This window comes from Sipha flava, unplaced genomic scaffold (assembly GCF_003268045.1).
Source record: "Sipha flava isolate LNK unplaced genomic scaffold, YSA_version1 265_pilon_pilon, whole genome shotgun sequence".
Lineage (NCBI taxonomy): Eukaryota > Metazoa > Arthropoda > Insecta > Hemiptera > Aphididae > Sipha > Sipha flava.
In genome coordinates this window covers 235,948-257,622 of record NW_020272927.1, presented here as the reverse complement: position 1 = coordinate 257,622, position 21,675 = coordinate 235,948, and the positions used below count along the sequence as shown (strand labels likewise).

The 21,675-nt window shown below is 25.8% G+C and overlaps 1 protein-coding gene across 1 annotated transcript; it reads left to right on the top strand.

The window, feature by feature from the left end:
* Positions 1 to 5,511: 5,511 nt before the first annotated feature.
* LOC112685101 lies at positions 5,512 to 6,772 on the top strand. Its single transcript, XM_025556873.1, has 2 exons — positions 5,512 to 5,578; positions 5,754 to 6,772. Exons 1-2 carry the CDS (start codon positions 5,512 to 5,514, stop codon positions 6,770 to 6,772), a joined length of 1,086 nt encoding a protein of 361 aa, XP_025412658.1.
* The last annotated feature ends 14,903 nt before the right edge of the window (positions 6,773 to 21,675 follow it).

Below are 21,675 nucleotides of genomic sequence, written 5' to 3'. Positions count from 1 at the left end.
AAAAAATTTATTACTATAGTATACATTTAAAAATAAATACTAAATATTCTATGAACCAAAGGCTTAATAAATTGATCAATTCCAAGTAAATTCTATACGATTAAAAATAAAAAATTAACATTGACTAAATATACATGTTTATAATGATATTATTTTTTTTATACTATATTTCAAATTATAAAAATTTTATTTACTATGATATAATTTACAAATTAGTATTGATTTTATTGCTTCCGAATAAATGTATTTGGATTATGACAGTAGTGTATTTAAGAATATTTTATAAAGGATCTATGAAATATCTTTACCATAGCAAAGCTGTGATGGAAAATTGGGAATAATTAGATAAACATAGTATAATAGAACCACATAAGTAAATCTAAAATAGAAAGTGCCTATAAAAATATTTTATATAAAATTATAAAAACAATACAATTATCAACTATCAATATCTTCAGCTAAAATCTAAGTTATTTACAAATAACTATTTAAGATTAAGCCTATACACAAATTGTCTTTATTTAACAAATAGGTAATTTGAGAAAAATTATAAAGGTATTCTATAAATTTGGTTTAAAATAAATTGTATTTATATTTTAACTATTTGATGCTATATTTAATAATATAATATTGACTATCATTATGAAAAATATACATATAAAATTAAGGTATATTGGACTTGTAAGACATTGTGATTATTAAATTTCTGATAGTTATTTCTAGCGTTTACTTAATCTTCTTTTCAATACTTTCGAGTAAAAAATAAATGATGTTTATATGTATGACGAAGCATATCAGCCCAATCATCGTATTTCCACCAATTAAAAGGCTACAATGTAAACTCAATAAGTTAACATTATAAAAAGGCCAATAATATCACAAAAATACGTAAATGGTATCAACAAAAAGGGCTAGTTTAGACCTCTATATTGATAATTTAACCAAAAAGGAGTATTGCCTTCTTTAGACCCGATAGTTCCCTATCATTTTTATGGGAAGACGGCGATTTTCGAATTGATTGATATATAGTAGAACCTCAATTATCAGGAGTAATAGAGGTGAAGGGTAACACGGATAAATTAAAAACCCAATTATTCGAGACTTTTTACTAAACGAATTATAAAAAATTTTATAATTTTGTATGGATTTTGTACAATATTATTTTCTCAATTACTATAGCAAATGCTAAAAACACACTAAATAGAATGGAACAAATTCGATAGAATTGAAAATTATCGATATGTATTCGTTACAACTTATAGCGTAATTAGATAAATATGATTGTTGAAGAAACTCTATTATGTAGTCTCAATCAATATGAAATAACTTATATGGCCATATTTTTATTGTTAAAAAGCAGAGCTTAAATTCTAAAAAAAAATATCGTTTTTCCATTTTTGGGTATTAAAACGTTATACAATTTTAACGTTCAAACGTTATTTGATTTTTTCTGTACATTTATAAACGTTATTTTAATTTTTCATTTTTTGTTAAACGTTATCTATATTATATATAAAAGACAAAAAAGTTTGTATGTCCATTATGCATTCCTAAACCGTTCATCCGAATGCGATGAAATTCGGTATATAGGCAGATTAAACCTAGAGAAAGGTTAGCTACATTTTATCGCGAAAAAAGGTAAATAAGAGATCCAATGCGGGAATGTTCTCAGACAGGGGAATTGAGATTATTATTATTTTTGTTTATAAATGGTTGCTATTGGTTTTAAATGTTTTAATAATGTTTTTTTTTTACTTATAGGTAATAAAAAATAAAATATGTTTATAAATGGTTGCTATAGTAAAATTATATAACAAAAAAAAACCATGAATAAAATGTGCACGCGGGGTCCACAATCTAACGCAGGTAGATTGCCTACCTGGTAATACACTGCTCTCATAATCACACAAACCTAACAATAGCAACGCATTGCTTAGTTCAGTTAATAATTTAAAAATAAATATGGAATTACATTTATACATACACATATATATATTTATATATAATTATTAGTTATGGAATTAAAGGATTACCTCAATTCACGACAAAATATCTACAACTGACTAGCAACTTGAAATTACTTACATTAAATAATACTCCAAATAACACGCCCGCATTTTTCACAATTTTTTTCGAATTTTTCGAACATGAATGGACAATTAGTTGAATAGGTATCTATTTTCTTATCATGTAATAAATTTAATACTTAAAAATAATTCGGAAAATATAAATTATTGTCAACACAGGTTAGCCAACTTTGAATTGTTCATAACCAGGGCTCAGGAGTTCTCGGGAGTTAAAGCATTTGCTTATTTTTAATGATTGACTTAGAATGTAAGAGAGTGCTATAGAAATATATGTCAAGTTATAACACGTACAATTATGAAATTTGAAAGTGTTTTTTTTTTTTTTGCTTTTTTCGGCAATTTTTAAAAAAATGCTTCTTTTCAGTTTTTCTGATTATTTTTGCTTATTTGACCAGTTTTTTTTACGTTTTTATAGTTTTCTCCTGTCGTTTAAATAGATTTAAAATTAAAATGAATTCTTATCTACGTTGTCACGTAGTTCGTCATCGTCCAAGGCATCGTTGTAAGATTAATAAAGATATTCCAACGCTGAAATAGAACTGAGTGTCAAACGTCAGAATGATCAAGAACAGAAAGAACAGTTTACATTTTATTTTTCAGAAAAATCCCTTAGAAAATCCATAAAATCCTTAGAGTCTTGAAAGTGAAGATTTATTTTTATTTTGTTTGATTTTTTAGTTAGAATTTTAGTTTTTTTTTTTTTAATAAATATTTTTGCTTAATTTTAAATTTTTTAAATGCTTATTTTAGTGCTTATAATGATGTTTTTTAGCGCTTATTTTAATGGTTTTCAGTACTATAAGTCCCGAGTCCTGTTCATAACTATAAGATTTAAAAAAAGAAATTATGTTTGGTTCAAAGTAAAAAAAACACAAACGTTTTTCCACATAACGTTATTTGCAATTTTTTACGTTACAAATACGTTTGTTTAATTTTAATCATTAATTATGATTAATGATATATTATTTTTAATGTTATTCGACATCTTTCGTTTTTTTATTTATTGATTTCGTTAATTTATTTTCATTTTTTTTCCGTTATAACGTTATATATAACGTTTTGAAGCCCTGTTAAAAAGGTCATATACGTTTTTCGAAAATGTGTATTATGTACGTAATATAAAAATACGTTTGTCTGACCTAATATAACTTTTCAGACGAAAAATGTCGAACGACAATAATTTTATAAGAGTGAGCACGGATAATCGAGATTCTGCTGTATTGGAAAAAACAGTATATCAATAAATGGTAATTCAAATAGGAGTTGGTTATGGTGGTGATCGTTAATTCTGTCGTTAATTTAAAATATTGTAATTAATTTGTAAAAATAAAATAAAATTAGTTATAATATTGGCTTCTTTCTATTGCTTTCTCTACAACTTGATTCGCACCACTCCCCGAAGAATTTATCTAGCTGCAGGCCTGTACCCAATTCTTTAAACATTCGCACACTGATATAGGCGCAAACATGGTATAAAATATGTTTTAATTCATTACCTTAAAATAAAGTCACTAGAACCTCACTTATTCAATAATTACTTCGAGCTGTTTGAGCGAGGTCCCTAAACCAAAATTGGTCGGGGTGATCACGCTTCAACTGGTGCCGGATATAAAATATCAAGAACAAAAAGTGGACTGTATTAAATTCTAAAACCTTTATTATAATCAAAACGCGGCAACAACCAACGTATATAAAAATGACTAACAAATGTTACTTACGCGACAACAACTAACATATATAACAAAAAAAAAAAAAAAAAAAAAACCGAATACGACATTAATTATATAATAGCACAACGGATTAAAATAAACCGTGTCTACCTGTTGATGACGGCGTGAATTTACAGCCAGTCACCACCGGGTTAGAAAGCTGGTAGAACGATGGGTCAGTTCTATAGTCTGTTCAGAATAAGAAACATAGTCGGCGGCGACCAGTTTTCGACGGCGGTAGTCATATATTTCCCCCACTGTGCCGTCTACTCTACCAACGCATCGCGACGGTGGCCGTCGACATACGACCATTGTCGACGCATGACGTAAACACATTAACAATATTAATTATTTTATTGCATAAACAATGTACTTTAAGTAATTTGTTCGCATCACTGGTCAACAGTAGAATAATGCGGCGCTCTCGCTGGAAACGGTGTCGAAAGCAGGCATGAGTAGTGAGGCCACGCCCATGCGCAGTAGTCGGCCGCCGACTACATTTCTTATTCTGAATAGACTATAGAATATTCGAGACAATACCTATGATAGATAAAAAGACGCATCGTACCTGTCCATCTCGAATATTCTAAAAAATTGAGACTATTCACATCAAATATTGATATGTACCCAACAATATCCAAATACGTTTTTTTTTTTTTTAGATTAATACAATATTACTGAATAAGTTTTTTTTTATTAGATTTCAGTATTGATTATAGAATAGACTATTCCAACGGTTCCTAAACTGTGCACCGCGGTGCCCTAGGGTACCGCGAGCACTTTCTAAGGGCACCGTGGTCTACGGTTCATAACAAATAGCTTAAAATATTTAGATTTTTTTCCCCTTATTGTTTTCGTAAAAATTTTATAGCAAATAATGAAATATTTTCTATTGTATATCGGACATTCTCATTTTAACCTTATAATATTTTTATGTAATAATTATAATAATGATAACAATAATTTTTATTTATTTAATTGTTAAGTTTAAAAATTCGTTAATTTATAATTAAGTTAAATTTTAATAAAATTAATAAAATTAGTTATCAATGAGTATTTTTTTTTTGTTCTGTCCTTCGTGTTATTCACAGCAGAGCACCGTGGCTAAATTGAATCCAAAAAAAGGCACCGCGGAAAAAAAATTTGAGAACCGCTGAACTATTCTATAATCAATACTTTCAGGTACAGTACGCATCACGAAAACGTGCGGATGACCGCAGCGCGCCATGTGTCGGTTTTTCTGTAAACCAGTGGGCCTCAATATTTGATCCGTCACAGGTGCGCGCCACTGGCGCGACGGGGTACTATACGTTTTAAAAAAAACAATTAACCTGCACCTTTTAAAATGTCTCTGTCTTTTGTTGACTCTTAGCGCGTTCGGTACTATAATCTATTGTGAATTTAGCTGTGCATACCTAAAATTTTTGATCACGTGTTTTTTGAAATGGCGACTTTTACACACCACGATATTCACAGTCAAAGTAAAAAAGTGATTTACCGGGTATACGTTTTTTTAAAAAAATTATCCACTATGGAACATTTATCTGCTGAGTTTTTTAAAAAAAACTCAAAAAATTACTGCCGAAGCGTGTGGAATAAGTGAACGAAGTATACAAAATATTGTTGCAGAAGTAAAAAAATATGAAAACGATGATACACCAACACCAAGAAGCCTATTCGTGTCACCGAGGAAATCGTATAAACGGAAGAAGGTCATGACAGATATTGACGATTTCAACGTTGACGTGGTCAGAAGAACTGTTCATGAAATTTATGACAAAGGTAATTGGATTAATTTAAAATATTTTTTTTATAATAAGAAAACATTTATAATATCTTACCTACGACTTACCTCGTATTAAATTTATAACTCATTTTTAACTGAAAATAAAATCTTCAAATGTTTGTCACTTTTACATGTAAATAGAAACTATTATATATAAAAACATTATTATAGGTGAATATCCAACATCTCAAAAAATTTGTGAATCCATGAGGAAAAAAATTAACTTTGAAGGATCAAAGTCATCAGTACAGAGGATTTTGCGCTCCTTGAACTTCAAATACAAAAAGTGTTGCAATGGACGTAAATTTTTAATGGAACGGAACGATATCGTGGCACTCCGAAACACATTTTTGAGAAAAATGTGTAATTTACGTTCCAGTGGTGACACGAGACCTGTCATTTATTTAGATGAGACTTGGGTGAACCAGAACCATTTAAGAAACCATATTTGGCAAAACGATATGGATAGCGAAGGATTTAAAGTGCCAACCGGTAAAGGCGGTCGTCTGATTGTATGCCATGCTGGAGCAGCTAAATTTGGATTCATATGTGGTTCAAAATTAATTTTCCGGAGTAAAAATGACGGTGACTACCACTCACAGATGAATAGTCAAATATTTCATGACTGGTTTCAAAATATGCTGCAACTATTGGACGAGCCATGTGTCATTGTTATGGATAATGCACCATATCACAGCGTACTAGTGGAGAATGTGCCGAAATCAAATACAAAAAAATCCGATGTTCAAAAGTGGCTATCCGAAAAAGGTATCGATTTTTCTCCTACAGAAACCTTGGCGGAACTAAGAGAAAAAGTAAAAATGGCAAAACCGCGTGAAAAACGATATCAGTTGGACGAGTTGGCATATCAAATGGGGCATGAAGTGATCAGACTTCCGCCTTATCACTGCCAATACAACCCGATTGAACTAATTTGGGCGCAGGTAAAAGGTGAAGTTGCAACCAAAAATACAACATTTAAAATAGCCGACGTCGAAAAACTTATGCACGAAGCCATAGATGCAGTTACCACAGAAAATTGGGAAAAATGTGTAAGACACGCAAAACAACTACAAAATAAAGATTTTGAAAAAGAAGGATTCAGAGATTGCATATTGGAACCCATCATTTTAACAATCGACCCCAACGACAGCGATTGTAGCAGCAGTGAAGACGAAGACTACCTTTGACGATATATTTTTTTTTTTATTATAAAATATATTGTACATTTTTAATACATTTATAGTATTATTATTATTATTATTGTTGTTATAACTATTTCTATTGTTTTTAATTAATTCACGTTTTTATTGTGTACAATAAATTGTATTTTTTTTTTAATATCATTAAATACATACACATAATTTATTAATATAAAAATACGAGTTTTAAATTTTATATTTGGCGCGAAACAGTTTGGCCACCACCACCGAGAAATGTCCACTGGGCGCACGGCGGTCATCCGCACGTTTTCGTGACGCGTACTGTAGTTAGAAACAATCTATATTGTAAACTGAAATAGACATTGTGTACTGCTGTGATAACGGAGCGAGATAATACAACGCAGATACTTGTGTTTATGTTGAACGTTACGGCCAAACTGAATAAGTTAAACCATGGAAGCTGCATGAGTATAAATAAAAATATTACAAATAGGAAACATATTAGCAGAGACAAAGCTTCATGGACTGCTAATAGAACACAATTAGCACGTATTTAACACTGTTTGCAACGAAATAATATCATTGATTCGTCTTTTGTTGTGTTATATTATAGACATATCCAATAAAATAAATATAATTTTTTATTCTCTACATTTTCCTATGATAATAAGTAAAATGTCAATAAATTTTGTTTTCTATTATTTTTTTTTACACATACCCTACAATCATAGAATTTTGCGCGTTTGTCTTTGCGATCTTTACACCACCAAATTCATGACGAATATGATGTTCAATCATAAGAAATGGATTAAAATAAAATAAAGAACGTCATAAAAATAAAAATAGTAAAAAAGATCTCTAAAAGGTAGTTTAAAATTGGTAAATTTATAAGACATGTAACATTTTAATTTACGTTGAATTTGACAAATTATTATTAAGTTAAAAACTACTTTAAATTCAAGAGTTGATAGTAAATTACTATATAAATAATATCAAAAATTAATTTTTCTTTGTAATTTTTTTTGATATTACCTATTTATAATATATGTTATAATTATAAATATGGTAAAGATAATAAATATGATAAAGTAATAAAATAAACAATTAATAGGTAATATGGGAAATTAAATATACCTAAATATAATTAGTCAGATACAGAGACATAAATATGGGTTTATTTTAAACATTAGTGAGAGTACTACAAATAACATTAGATAAGTGAAATTCCTAATTAAATTATATAAAATGTAAGAAAAATTCACAAAAAAATTTACTAGATTCATTAGAGATAATATTAAAATTTTTTCAACGATTTAATATATTATAACATTGTGTAATTGAATATTTATCCAAAACTTAATATTTTTAATTCATGATACAAAGATTAGTTTCTTTTCAAATACTATTGAGAAAATTTTGAGATCAATAAACTAAAAAATAATTGTTATATTAATTTATAATCAAAAGAATACTCAAACACTAATTTTGTAATATTTTAAAATAACTTAAAAAAAACTACCAACAGAAACAACAGGTAATTTATTAAAAATAATAAAAACTGATTTAGTTCAGAACAATCTATGCAATTAAATATTTCATTAGCAAGTGTGCTAAATAAGTATAAAAAAAAATATAAAAATAAATATATTTGCAATAATATGTAAATTTCTATAGAATTTATGTAATAAAAAAGCCACTAAATTATTTATAATCAGAGCAATATTCTTGGCTATGTTGAATTCCCATACGTTGTACTTAAACAAAATAGTATCTGAGAAAAAAAAGAAATGATTCTTGCATAATCATCCAAATGGACGTACATCTTTTTCACGATAAATTTAAACACAATGATAAAATAATGCACGTTTCAAATTTCAAACCGGAAGATAGATTTAAACAATTCACACGGAAACATTAAAAAATTGAAGTATATGAGCAGTAGCCCACTGAGATTCAGGAAAAAATGTAATGGCCAATATAAATGACCTGCTGGCCTGAAAACTTGACACCTAAAAATTAATATAAAATTAACTGTTATAATTACACTTCTTAACATATATTTGACGATAAAATATTATTGTTGTATATTATTATTATTAATTTATTTACTATTTTAATTGCATCAACATTTTTTTTTAAATATTACATTCATATAATAATCGGTAAGTCCCCATCAATAATTGTAGATAAAAATTCATTCAACTTTCAATTTTAATATTCGAGGCTTGAAAACTGATTCAAAGATTCTTCATAAGTTTTTCTTTGTCATTGACCAAAAACAAGTTTACCGAAAAGTCGTGAAAAAATTATATAAGCAGTAGAATATTAAAATTTGACAAAGTAGGATATTTTAACGATATTCTTTGAATTGGTTACGATTAAATGACCACAGTTATTTTGTTATCCAAGAATATTAACCGAAAGAACTAAAATCAAGAACTTTGTACTTATATTAGCATTTTATTCATATTACAATAATAATTTTAACTGTTATCATTAAAGTAACTAAATAAAAATGCATTTAACTAATTTAATTACGAGATTATTCAGTACATAAACTTAAGATAGTAATATAAATTTTCATTACTTATACACATATAATATTATAATCAACTTATTCTAAAATCATTTAGTAAATTTTACGATTTTAATATTATGTATCATAAATAATTAAAATTCAAACTTAATATTATAATTAAAATTATCATATAATTTGAAAAAATTAAATATATTAATAAAAACAGGCCAAAACACAATTATCTGTTTGCTATGAATAAGTTTCGTTTATATACATACATTATTTTTTTTACTTTATAGACCATTAAGGCCTTTCACAGCTTCTATTTACTGATATATATATATATATATATATATATATATATATAATTTAGCCATCCTAAATTGCTCGATAAAAATTATTTAATATATTTTTCTTAATATGTTCTTCACTTTTTAATTAAGAATCACTTTAATATTTATAAATAAATGTATATATCTATTAATTGATACTGAATCTCTATAATATTATCAAAATATAAAATAAAAAAAACGTCATTAAACTGGTATATTTTTAAAATAGTTAAGTATTAAATTAAGGTATTATGTATTAAATTACTTAATATTATTATTATTTATTATTTTAAAAAATAATTTTTTTAAATTTAAAATAAATTATAATTTATAGATTTTATTGAACATAAATATTTCATAAAACACGACCGTTTTTCATTTTTTTTTTTCTAATTCTGAGTAAAACGAGGAAAGTATTTTATTTTAAGAGTTGTGAAAAATAAATTACTTATTCTAGAATAATAATATAAGTTTGGAAATATTATTTTATTATAAAAGAATATCATGAAACATAAAATATTAAATAGTATTGTTACACATTTTAAACCCTAAATGGTTTTTAACATAAATAAAATTAAATTAGAATGTAAATTTAAAAAAAATATAAATATTTTACATGCATTTTAGTATAGATTTTTAAATAATTTACAGAGAAATTTATTGAACTTGAAATATTCACCAATTAAGTACCTCGAAATTTTTTTAAATTTAATATCTTCATTCTTTTATTTTTTATTATTATTTAAAATAATTATATATAAATAAGGAATATATTATATTAATTTATGATATTTTTTTTTTCATTACGACTTTTTGTGGGATAAATAATCTATGCCAAAATATGTGTTTTCATAACGGAAATTGTAGACGGATAATTATTTAAAGAGTTTTTCTTTATGGAATTCGTATAAGTAACAAAAAAAAAACTGGAAAAACTTGAAAATATTAGGTCAGAATTTGTCATATAATTAGTTAATATTTCACTTATTGAAATAAGAAATGTAGAAAACATTGGATCAAAAATGTAATGTAAAGCTTACTCTAAATTAAATTTGTATAAAATCACTAAAGCCAAATCATATGGCTAAATCTTTTTTTACAGATGAAAGTTTTGAATTTGATGTTTAGAAAATTGAATTATTTTCAAGAAATTATACAGCGAATTTTTATCATTTTAGTATTTATGATGTCTATATATAACACGGCCTTTACTTGACTAATTTTTTGTATACTATGATCTATATCGTATGATATACAATTTCTTTCAAATATTTTTTAATAAGTATTACTAACACAGTACAAAGACTACAAAACCTATATCTTCTTGGCGTTTTTGCAATTAATATTCAAAATTAAAATAAATATTAATATATTCTGTAATTTAGCGAAATTAGTGGGATATTCAATTTATGTTTAGTTTTTATATTATGTGTTCTATGTTCTACACCATAATATTTAGATATGAATAAAGTAATAAATTTAAAGTTTGATAAAATTTTAGAAATAAAAATCATCAAATCAAAAATCTATATGAAACCATTTAAATCCAATTATTATTACTACCCCCATGTATTTTGATGAAAATACGAATTAAAAATTATAAGAAAATTAAAAGTTTCTCAGAAAGTTTTCTTTTTTAGAATATCTATATATTTAAAAGTTAAGGGTAAGAATGTACGTAATATTATTAAAAAAAAAATGTCAAGACAACATATTACAATAATAGTTTAAAATAATATAATTATAAATATGTTTTTTTTAATACAAATTTTAATTATTTTCGATTAAAATTAATTTTAATCTTATAATATTTAAATATTTAATTTCATAAATAGATTTTTATATAAAAAAACCCATCACTTTATAAAGTTAAGTACATAAAACTTTAGAATATAATCAGAATTTGAAGATTATAGGTGACACAGTATTTATAATGACAGATAATTTTAAAACATAATAATAAATAAATAAATAAGTGATAATCAACAAAGTAATAAAAAAAAAAAGCTTATTATTGATAGCCTCTTTTAAATCACAGTCCAATACATTGCTGAACTAGCAAATTGTTGATTGCTGTATTGACATAAAGTATATACACGATTAATGAATTTTCCACAAATATTATTAAATAAAAATTTAAAATGTACCTAGTACTTTTATACTTAGTATTCAAATTAATGATTTGACTGTATTTCTCAAATTAAATTACACTAATCTATCGAATTCCAATATATTTTGCAGACAAGTGATAAACATTACAAACTACTTAAGCAAATATTTTATAAAAATAGAAACGAATGTTTTGTAACTACACAAAATGATATATTAAGTATTTAATATCTAGAAAAAAAATAGTTTTTAAATATTTCATGAAAAACCTATAATATGCTGTATCTTATTTCATTTCAAAACTGCTTGTGATGGCCAATTATAAAACTATATCATTACTAAATTTGATATGTTTACAAAGTAATAGAAAACCATGTTTGTTTTACATAATATTGTACGCGTTGGGATTTATACATACGATAAATTCCAACATTTGACTTCAAAGAGATTAAATCACAAAAAAAATAAAGAAGATCATTAGGTATAATTTTGTTATAAATATTTACCAAAATATTGATATTCTGGGCCGTTCCGAAGATAAAATTCAGGGGGGGGTGAGTAATATAAAAAATGCCGACTACAATTTTTTTACTCAATGCATGTATATGTAGTATAATCAGGCGCGTAGCCAAGGGGGTGTTACAGGTGTAGTAACACCCCTCCCCCCGCAGCCGTGGTATACTTAATATGTTTTATCAAGATAAAGATGCATCATAGGCCGTGATTTACACTTATTTATCAAAATGAAATATATATTACGATAACAATAAAGCACTAAAGCCGGGACCTGGCATTAATTAGTAATTACTAGGCTTAGGGATTTATAGCTCTAAAAAATACACAAATATGCATGCAAATATGCTTCTAAAATAATTAAAATATGCATTTATATGCATTAAAAAAAAATTACCACATAGTACACAAAATAAAACATGTCCATCGGATGTAAATGTATCTTTAAACTCCGAAACAAAACTTTGTAGTCGGCTACTCGTAGACTGTTGTACTTTTGGCATTACACAATAATAAATATTTCCTACTGTTCATCGACTTTTAAAAATATTGATTACTTTACCAGTAACCAGTAGCGTACATTTAATCTTGTTCTGTGGGAGGGGGGGGGTTAACAAAAATAATCGTTATCTTTTTTTTTTTTTCGTTGCAGATAAATTAGATAAATAACTGCTATAAAAAGATATTATTTTATACAACTTTTTTACCAATTACAGTTTACTTTTACATTATAGTAAATTAGTAGCTATCGAAATATAAAAATAGCATAATTAACAAAACTTTTCAATTATCTATCAATATAATTATTTAATTATCATAATATTTGTATATTATAAGTTCAAAGCGTAATAATGAAACTACGAATATACAGGGTCCGACAAAAAGACCTCCCATATTTTAAAAGGCAATTACAAATAAATAAACAATTTAACAGAACAATTTTATTGAATTTTTGAAATTAAATATTATGCCATTTTACATTAAATAAAATAATTACATAGTTTTAAACATTATATCCGTTAAATATTGTCCTCTATTATTAACACATTTACGAAGCCTTTTCCGAAAGTTTTCCATTGCTCCTCGAGTCATTTGTGGCGTAATGCCTGCCACTTCCTGAGTGATTGCCTCCTTAAGTGCTTCCAAAGATGTTAGGCGATGAGTGTAGACTTGAGCCTTTAAATGTCCCCAAAGAAAAAAATTACAAGTTGATAAATCGGGGGACCTTGGGGGGCCAAGTGATGTCTCCTTGTAAAGAGAGATGTCCTGGAAACATCTCTCAAAATGGTTAGTGAACGCCGTGAAATGTGTGCTGTATTTCCTATTTTATTGAAACCAGACTTCTTCGTGGTTCCTAGTAAATTGATTTAAGTTCGGTCGGAGAAAGGTTCATCATGTGACAGTAACGATCAGCTTAATTGTAAATTTTTGCCCACTTTCTTCGAAAAAAATACGGATCTAACACATAAAATTCAGCAACAGCACACCAAGCTGTCACATAAGGACTGTGAAGTGGTCGTTGATAAAAGTTGATAAAGTTTTTGAGGGTTTTCTGTTGCCCAGTATCGGAAATTTTGTTTATTTAAAGTGCCCGATAAATGGAAATGGGTCTCGTCAAATGAAATCAAAACAGCACCAACGAGAATGTTTTGAAAAATGTCTTCACAAACAGCTATGCGAATTTCAAAATTTCTCTCACTTAATTCTTGTGTGATGCTCACCGTGTCATCCCATTATGATTACTGAAAATGACACGTAGACCTCTATCTATCTATACCCGGAAAACCGTGTTATCTATAAATAGCTTTAAATATAAAGTCTAAAAATACGGGAGGTTTTTTTTCCGAACCCCCCCCCCCCCCATATGTACACAACTGATTTCATTATATATATACAGTATGTTCCATAAATCCCGTATCACCCTTAATATCTCCAAGAGAAATCAATATATTTAAACGCGATTTTTTTTACAATATTAGTATGGAAATTCTGATTGAATGGCATAAAATTTAATTTTTTTAAAAAAATTCAAAAATTAAAAAAAAAATTGTTATGCATTCAAGAATTTTCAATTTTTAAAATAGCCATTTTCTTGAGCATATTTTTTAAAAAAGTTAAAAAAAATATATATATTAAAATTGAATAAAAATTGACTCAAGTTAAAGCAAGTTATGTTTTTGAATAATTATAATAATAGTTGTTACCTAGCAAAACACGAATTGCTCGATTTAATCAATCTCAATTGGAACGCTGATTTTTTATGGCAATCTGTAAATATCTAATTATTAGTAAAGCTTTTAGGAAACATTAAAATTAAAATTCATATAATATTTTTAAACTTGATTGTAAATAGAAAAAAAAAATTTTATTACTTAAAAATGAAAATAATGCATTACATTTTTTTTTATAAATGTTGGAAGTGACATCCATTATTTGTAACACAAAGCTCAAGTTTTTGGACTCAAGTGTTTTTAGCATTTTCTAATGTCTTAGGTTAAATATTTTGAATATTTTATTCAATTTTGTCACGTAAATCAGGCAATGACCACGACGGATACACAAGATTTTTCAAATAACCCCATAAAAAAAAAATCCATTGGTGTTAAGTCGAGCGACCTAGGTGGCCAAAGCACTAAATTATTGAAATGTGAAACAATTCATTTTTTTGTTATAATTTTTCAAAAACATAACTTTCTCTAACTTGGTCAATTTTTATTCAATTTTAATACTTTATTCTGAACTGTTTCAAAAAAATATGCTCAAGAAAATGGCTATCTTAAAAATTGAAAATTCTTAAATGCATAAAAAATTTTTTTTTGAATTTTTGAATTTTTTTAAAAAAAAAATGAATTTTATGCCATTCAATCAGAATTTCCATACTAAGTGCTGTAAAAAAAAAAAAACCGTATTTAAATATATTGATTTACCGTGGAAATATTAAGGGTGATACGGGACTTATGGGACAACTATTTATAATAATATTTTATATTGTATAATAAGTAGTTATATAAATTGTATTCGTGTATACACTGTCTTACGAAGTATGTAATATTTGTTTTCCGTAAGTAAAATTAAGTTCTTCTAGGCTATAATGAAACAAGTCCGACTGTCGACTGGTGTTTTCGTTGGAAAGGTGAGACACCTCCCCCTAACACTCCACTTCGGGACGGCCTTGTTGATATTGCCATGCATGTAAAAATTTAACCAAAGTGAAATATTAAAAAAATTAAAACTTAAATCAAATAGTATACTTAGTTGAAATATATTAAGAATTTATGATTTTATATGAACAATATAAATACATAAAGAAATTTTTTTTTACTTTTCATGCATTTAATGTTTCTAACCAATGACCAACTACCCAATATAATTTACAAAATTATCAATACTTATCGATAAAATTGATGAATGACCAATTCTTATAGACTATACTATTTCAAAAGGACATGTTTTTTTTTTCCAGTTTTTTTCATCCAATTGGGCCAATGTTAAGATATTTAGGTATTTTTAACACTTTATTTTACTTTCTCTAGCTTATAAATAAATTACCTATTATGCGGCGTTCACATAGACACAAACGTGTTAAAAGTGAAATTGTAAAATTTATATTTCTTTTATTTTTTTAATAGCTTTGGCAATGACTGAGGGGTCAACCTTTAAAGGCCGGTGCGTACTGGGACTAAACAATAATAGACGTGTTCACCAACAATACTATGGGGAATTTCATTCAAATCCTCGACCTTTGTCCCATTTCAATACGTGGTGTTGCACTTTTGCAATTAATATTTTTGGTAAGTATTAAAATATTTTCGGTAAAACCCTAAATAGATGCCAAAAATAAACAATACCAAATATTTGAAAAAAAAAATATATCGATAGAATAATAGATTTCCTTTATTTCTCACATAATATTATGAAGCATTATTGAACTATTGTTTTTATGTTCTAATAAAATTAAAGAACCATACTGAAATTATTTTTTAAATAATAACAAAAAACATAAAAACTTAGTGTATGAATCATTTCAAGTAGTAAACTTATGGTGGGCATAGTTTATAAGATAAATTGTACATACATAATTTAATTTACAATGTAAAATTGTTCGAAAATAAAATATCTCCCTCTTTTATTTAATTTATTGGAACATAATTATGAAATCCTATTTTATTTTTATTTTTAAGCTCGAAAATGTTTCATTTTTTCCTTAACAAAATAACCGTTGAGACAACCAAAACCAAACAAATGTATTCATGTATATTTAAAAATGATATCTAATTCCTATTGGTATAAAGTTATAAAATATATATTATAAAACTATAGCTATAAAATGAGTTAGTTCGTTTAAAAAATTATATGAATATTTTTATTACATTTTTCATATAATATTAATTATTGTTCTCAGTAATATTAAACCAATTAACCATTGACCAATCCACCAATTAGAAAAAAAAATTAAATTATTAAAAAATGTAAGAAATACTAAATAAAAATTAGTGTGATTACATTCTAATACTATAAAAACAAAAACACTTAAGATTCTATAATTTATAGTTTCTTTTTTTTTAATTGTTTTGCTTTAGAATGGCAATCAAGCAATTAAAGTTAATAATATTGTGTTTAAATAACTTGCCTTTTTTCAAATGCATCGACCACTACACAAAATATTATCACCCATTATCACATGAATACATATTTAATCTTATTTAGTATATTATTTATGAAAAAATACATTAGCGTAAACAAACGAACATAGGATGAACATAAGTTACCGACAACTAACCCACAACGATATTAAAGACACACTGAATACGGGGAAGTTTTCACGGTTTTCACTAGTTTTCCGCAGCGCTCCCTACACACGAAAATCATAATCTAGATACTCGTGTTCAACAAACGCTTGTTAGACAATACGGAATAAATATGAAAAAAGTTAAAAATAAGAAAAAAATTTCAAATAATTTATCACTTCATAAAATAATAATATTATGATACTAATACTACTTAAGATACAATAATAATATGTATTTATATTAAAGAGGATTACAAAATAAGACGATTATTTTTTATTGGATGAAAATTGTATTCATAAATAAATGTGTGCTTGAAAAAAACTATTTTTATAAAATGTGTCATCATATCAATAATTAATTTTAATCACTTGTATTGTAATATTATTTTTAGTTTATACTTTTTTTTAATTATTATAATTAAAATAAAAAAAATAAACGTTGATTTCATACTAAGAAAAATACCTAATGTTCTTTTAAAAATATTAATGAACAAAAATAAGTGATTAAAAAATATCAATACTTTTTTTTAGTTAGATATTTAAAGTTTAATATCAATTATAGTGGACATACTACATTAAATTGTGAAATTCATCTAAAATTTTAATATAACTATATTTATTAAAATTGATTTTTCTAATCACAATAATAAATAGTATATTCAATAACTTCTAATTTAAAAAACCTATATTCTTACATGAATATTACCAATGCAATTTATATATGAATATTATTAAGTCTCCATTTTTCAAAAAGAATGTATGAACTTAATATTTCCAAACCTTTATAGGGATTGTTACATAATATGAAATTTCTAAAATATACGATACTTTGAAAAGTCTTTAACTTCTTACTAAATAATTTAAGTAAAAACTGTTCTTTCAATAAAAACACAAAATAATATAATAATCGTACAAACTAAATACAAAATAGTTAGACAAAGCTTATTTTATTACTAAGGCTCGAGTGTTTATGAAATTGCATATTATTTTTTATTGATCTAATTTAAAGTGAACCAAGATACAAATTTAATTCATTTTCTACTGAATAAAATAATACAATTTTTAATTTGCATATTTTTTATTTTTAAAGTTTAAATTTCCAGAATTTTAAGAAAATAAATTATATTTCAGTATGTTTTCAAACTTTTTTAAAAATAATTTTAATTAACAGGTAGATAAATGATAAATTACCGATCTGTATAATTGTGTTTACCCCAAATATTTTAAGATTCATATTTGATCAAAATAACATTTTATCAATGTATAACGCTCGCATTTTAAATTATTACGTACTATTAAAATAATATAAAGTACAAAAATAACAACAAATAAAAACTAAATACTCATAAATTATAATATATTTTTAATTTTTTATACTAAAAGTATAATTATGGGAGACACAAAAAAATTTATAACTTATAACTTAAAAAAACTTACTAGGATTGGTAGATGACTTATAGTTGAATTTATGTTATCAAGAGAAATAATTCTTTTCAATTGCTAAAGCAACGATTTTTTTCAAATTTGAGCCAGATTTACACATATTTCTTCTCATAAAATTTGAGACGTATGATAATGTGAAATACCTTATTGGAGAACATAGTGGGGAACCAATAGAATGATTATACCAATAGATTATGCACTGTAACGTAAATGGTGATAACTGATAAACTTTATAAGGTACCTATGTATATTTTAACGCAATGAAAAATGCCATAGAAAGAACTTAATTACAGTGATGGATTGTTTTAATTAGTCTAAATTCTTCTATCTTAATTACTAATTTATAATTTATTTATAAATAGTTTTTTGGAAATATAAGAAAAAAAATTTAAAAGAAATTAGTATAAACTTTTACTACCATTAAACACTAACCATTTTAATTTTAAAGAAAAGGTTCCATCCACACTAATCAGTTGTGACTTTCTCAAAATTATATAATAATAAATATCCTGGTAAAAAAAATACATAGATAAATCAAAAAAGATAAAACAATAAAAAACAAAGTGTTAATATACAAATAATTGGTTTGCAGAAATAATTCATAATATATTAAGAATTCACACAAAGGATTTATGCTGACTGTTGGTTCAATTTTTAACACCAACATTTAAGGCCTGAACTTAAAATTATAATATAATTAAAATTTAAAATTACGAATCGGAAGATATTTAACAGTAAAAATACTTTAATTAAACATATATAAATAAATTTAATAGTCTTTATTATAATTATATATTTATATAAACTAGAAAGTACAAAGATATTTTACCAAACAAATATTGTATTCTGAAGTCATGGATACTTTGATTCTATTAAAATATTTGGTCGCAAAAAAGAATTATTGTTTTATTTATATTTCTAATACTTATTAATCTAATGGAAATCACTAAATTTATTTTAATCATCATATTTATTGCTGAAATAATAATCAATCGATCACAATCAAAGAAAAACCACCGAAGAATTATTAGAATAGCAAACGGCAAACCATATGACTATGAATATTATCCCTATGTGGTTGGTTTAAAATCAGAGATTTTTGATTTTCAAATAAACTTCTGTACTGGTGTATTAATAGCACCATTATTTGCACTGACGGCAGCTCATTGTTTTGTTAGCACTAGGACTGCAGAGGTAATATTATAATTAGTATACTACTTAAAATACAAATTAATGTAAAAATTGTAGGGTTAATAATTATGTACTTTTTTGTTTATTATAACTAAATAAACTTTGGGATTTTTTCCGTTAATTCACTATCACTCGATAAATATTCTATTGTTCTAAAAACTGTATATTATCTAATCTAATCTAAATAATATGTGTATGTGGGTTATTATTATTATTATTATTATTTTACCTTTATATAAATATTTTCTACTTTACATACCTAAAACAGTATGGTACCTACCAACCAATGCTAAATAGCTACTTGTTCGAGTACATGTGGCATAAATGTTACGGTCCTAAGAATTGAAACAATGCACATAGCAAACATCATGCCCCCAGAATCTAAATAATATGAGTGTGTATGTGGGTTATTATTATAATTATCTTACCCTTATAAAAATATTTTCCACCTATCATACCTAAAACTTAATAAAGTTTTCTGTTAGAGAATAAACGGGAAAAATCCAAACTTTGTGTGATAGATTTTAAATTAAATAAATAAATTTTCAAAACGAAGTCAATTAATTTCTCGATATAAAAATTATGAAAATAAAATTAAATAAATGGCCGAGTTTATACGTATTACTATATCCATATTTTATAATTGTTTTTAGTTTTCTATATAGTAAGTAATTATTTATAAAATAAGCAAAGATTATAAAATAGTTTAAATGTAATCAGAGGTGGAACTAGGAATTTTTACACCCGGGGAAAATGTTGAAATTACACCCTACCATAGACCAATAATCAAATCCTCTTCTCGATAATTTTTTAATGTACAATCACACTTATTAAGTTTTAACCTAATATCAGTAGTTAACAAAGTTAAAAATATCAAATCAGTTGTTAATAATTACAAAAATTACACCATCTAAAATTTTACGCCTGGGGATGAATCCCCGTCTTCCACCCCTAGTTCCGTCCCTGAATGTAATAATACAAAGAAGGTCTTAAAATTGAATTCAGGGTTTTTCTGAAGTCGTTGAAAAAACTAGTATACGCGTACTCTCTGCAGTGGCCAAATGAAGTATCTTTTGAAAATATTTTTCTATCTTTAAAACCTGAGTTTTATCTAATTATTTTTAGAAAATTACTTCGAATCTAGAAATAAACATTTTAAAGATATTTATTAGAAATTTCTTATGTGAATCGATTTTGAGTTTGTCACGCGTTTTTCACGCCCAAGTTGCCAGAATCAGAAAATATGGTGAGGCAAATCGATTTGTATGATAGCTCTGTAAGATAAAATATGATGAAATGTATTTTCAGTTATTTTACATACCTGATTAATTAATACAGTTTTTATTGTAAAATAATCATAATTAAACAACATATATTTGAAATTCAATTAAATTTTACAAAAACTGTTCAATATGACCCCCGTTAACATCAAAATACTTTTCTATACGTTGATGTAATGATCTACAAATTATTTCCAACAAATATGGTATTTGGCGGATACCATGAACTACATTATTCATTCCTATCAAACATTTTTATTACTAATTTTGTTTTTCATTTTTAGATTCGAATTAATGTTCTAAAGATAATAAGATAAAACCTAGGTTTTGAAAACAAAAAAAAAAATTGTCAAAAGATTCTTCATATGACCATTCCAAAGAGTACGCATATACTAGTTATCTAGTAAATACAATTTGGCAAATATTTTTAAGGGGGCTTAATGGCTATCACGGGGACTAAGCCCTCCCAGGCCATCGGATATCCACCAATGAGTGAAGTGTCTATTTTATAGGTAGGATTTGAATAATAGGTAATAGGATGGAGGAAGGCCTAAATAGAACTTTATCCTAAATGTTCAATTTAGGAAATATTTCTTGAAACACACTAATTGGATCCAATAATTTTTCATTTATTTCTTCTGTTGGTCCTATTTGCTGATCAAATGAATAATTTTTTTCGAAATGTCTAAATTCATTATTCCACATTCGATACATCTCTGTGAATTCTAAGAGTCAATTTTTCTTCGTCGGTCATT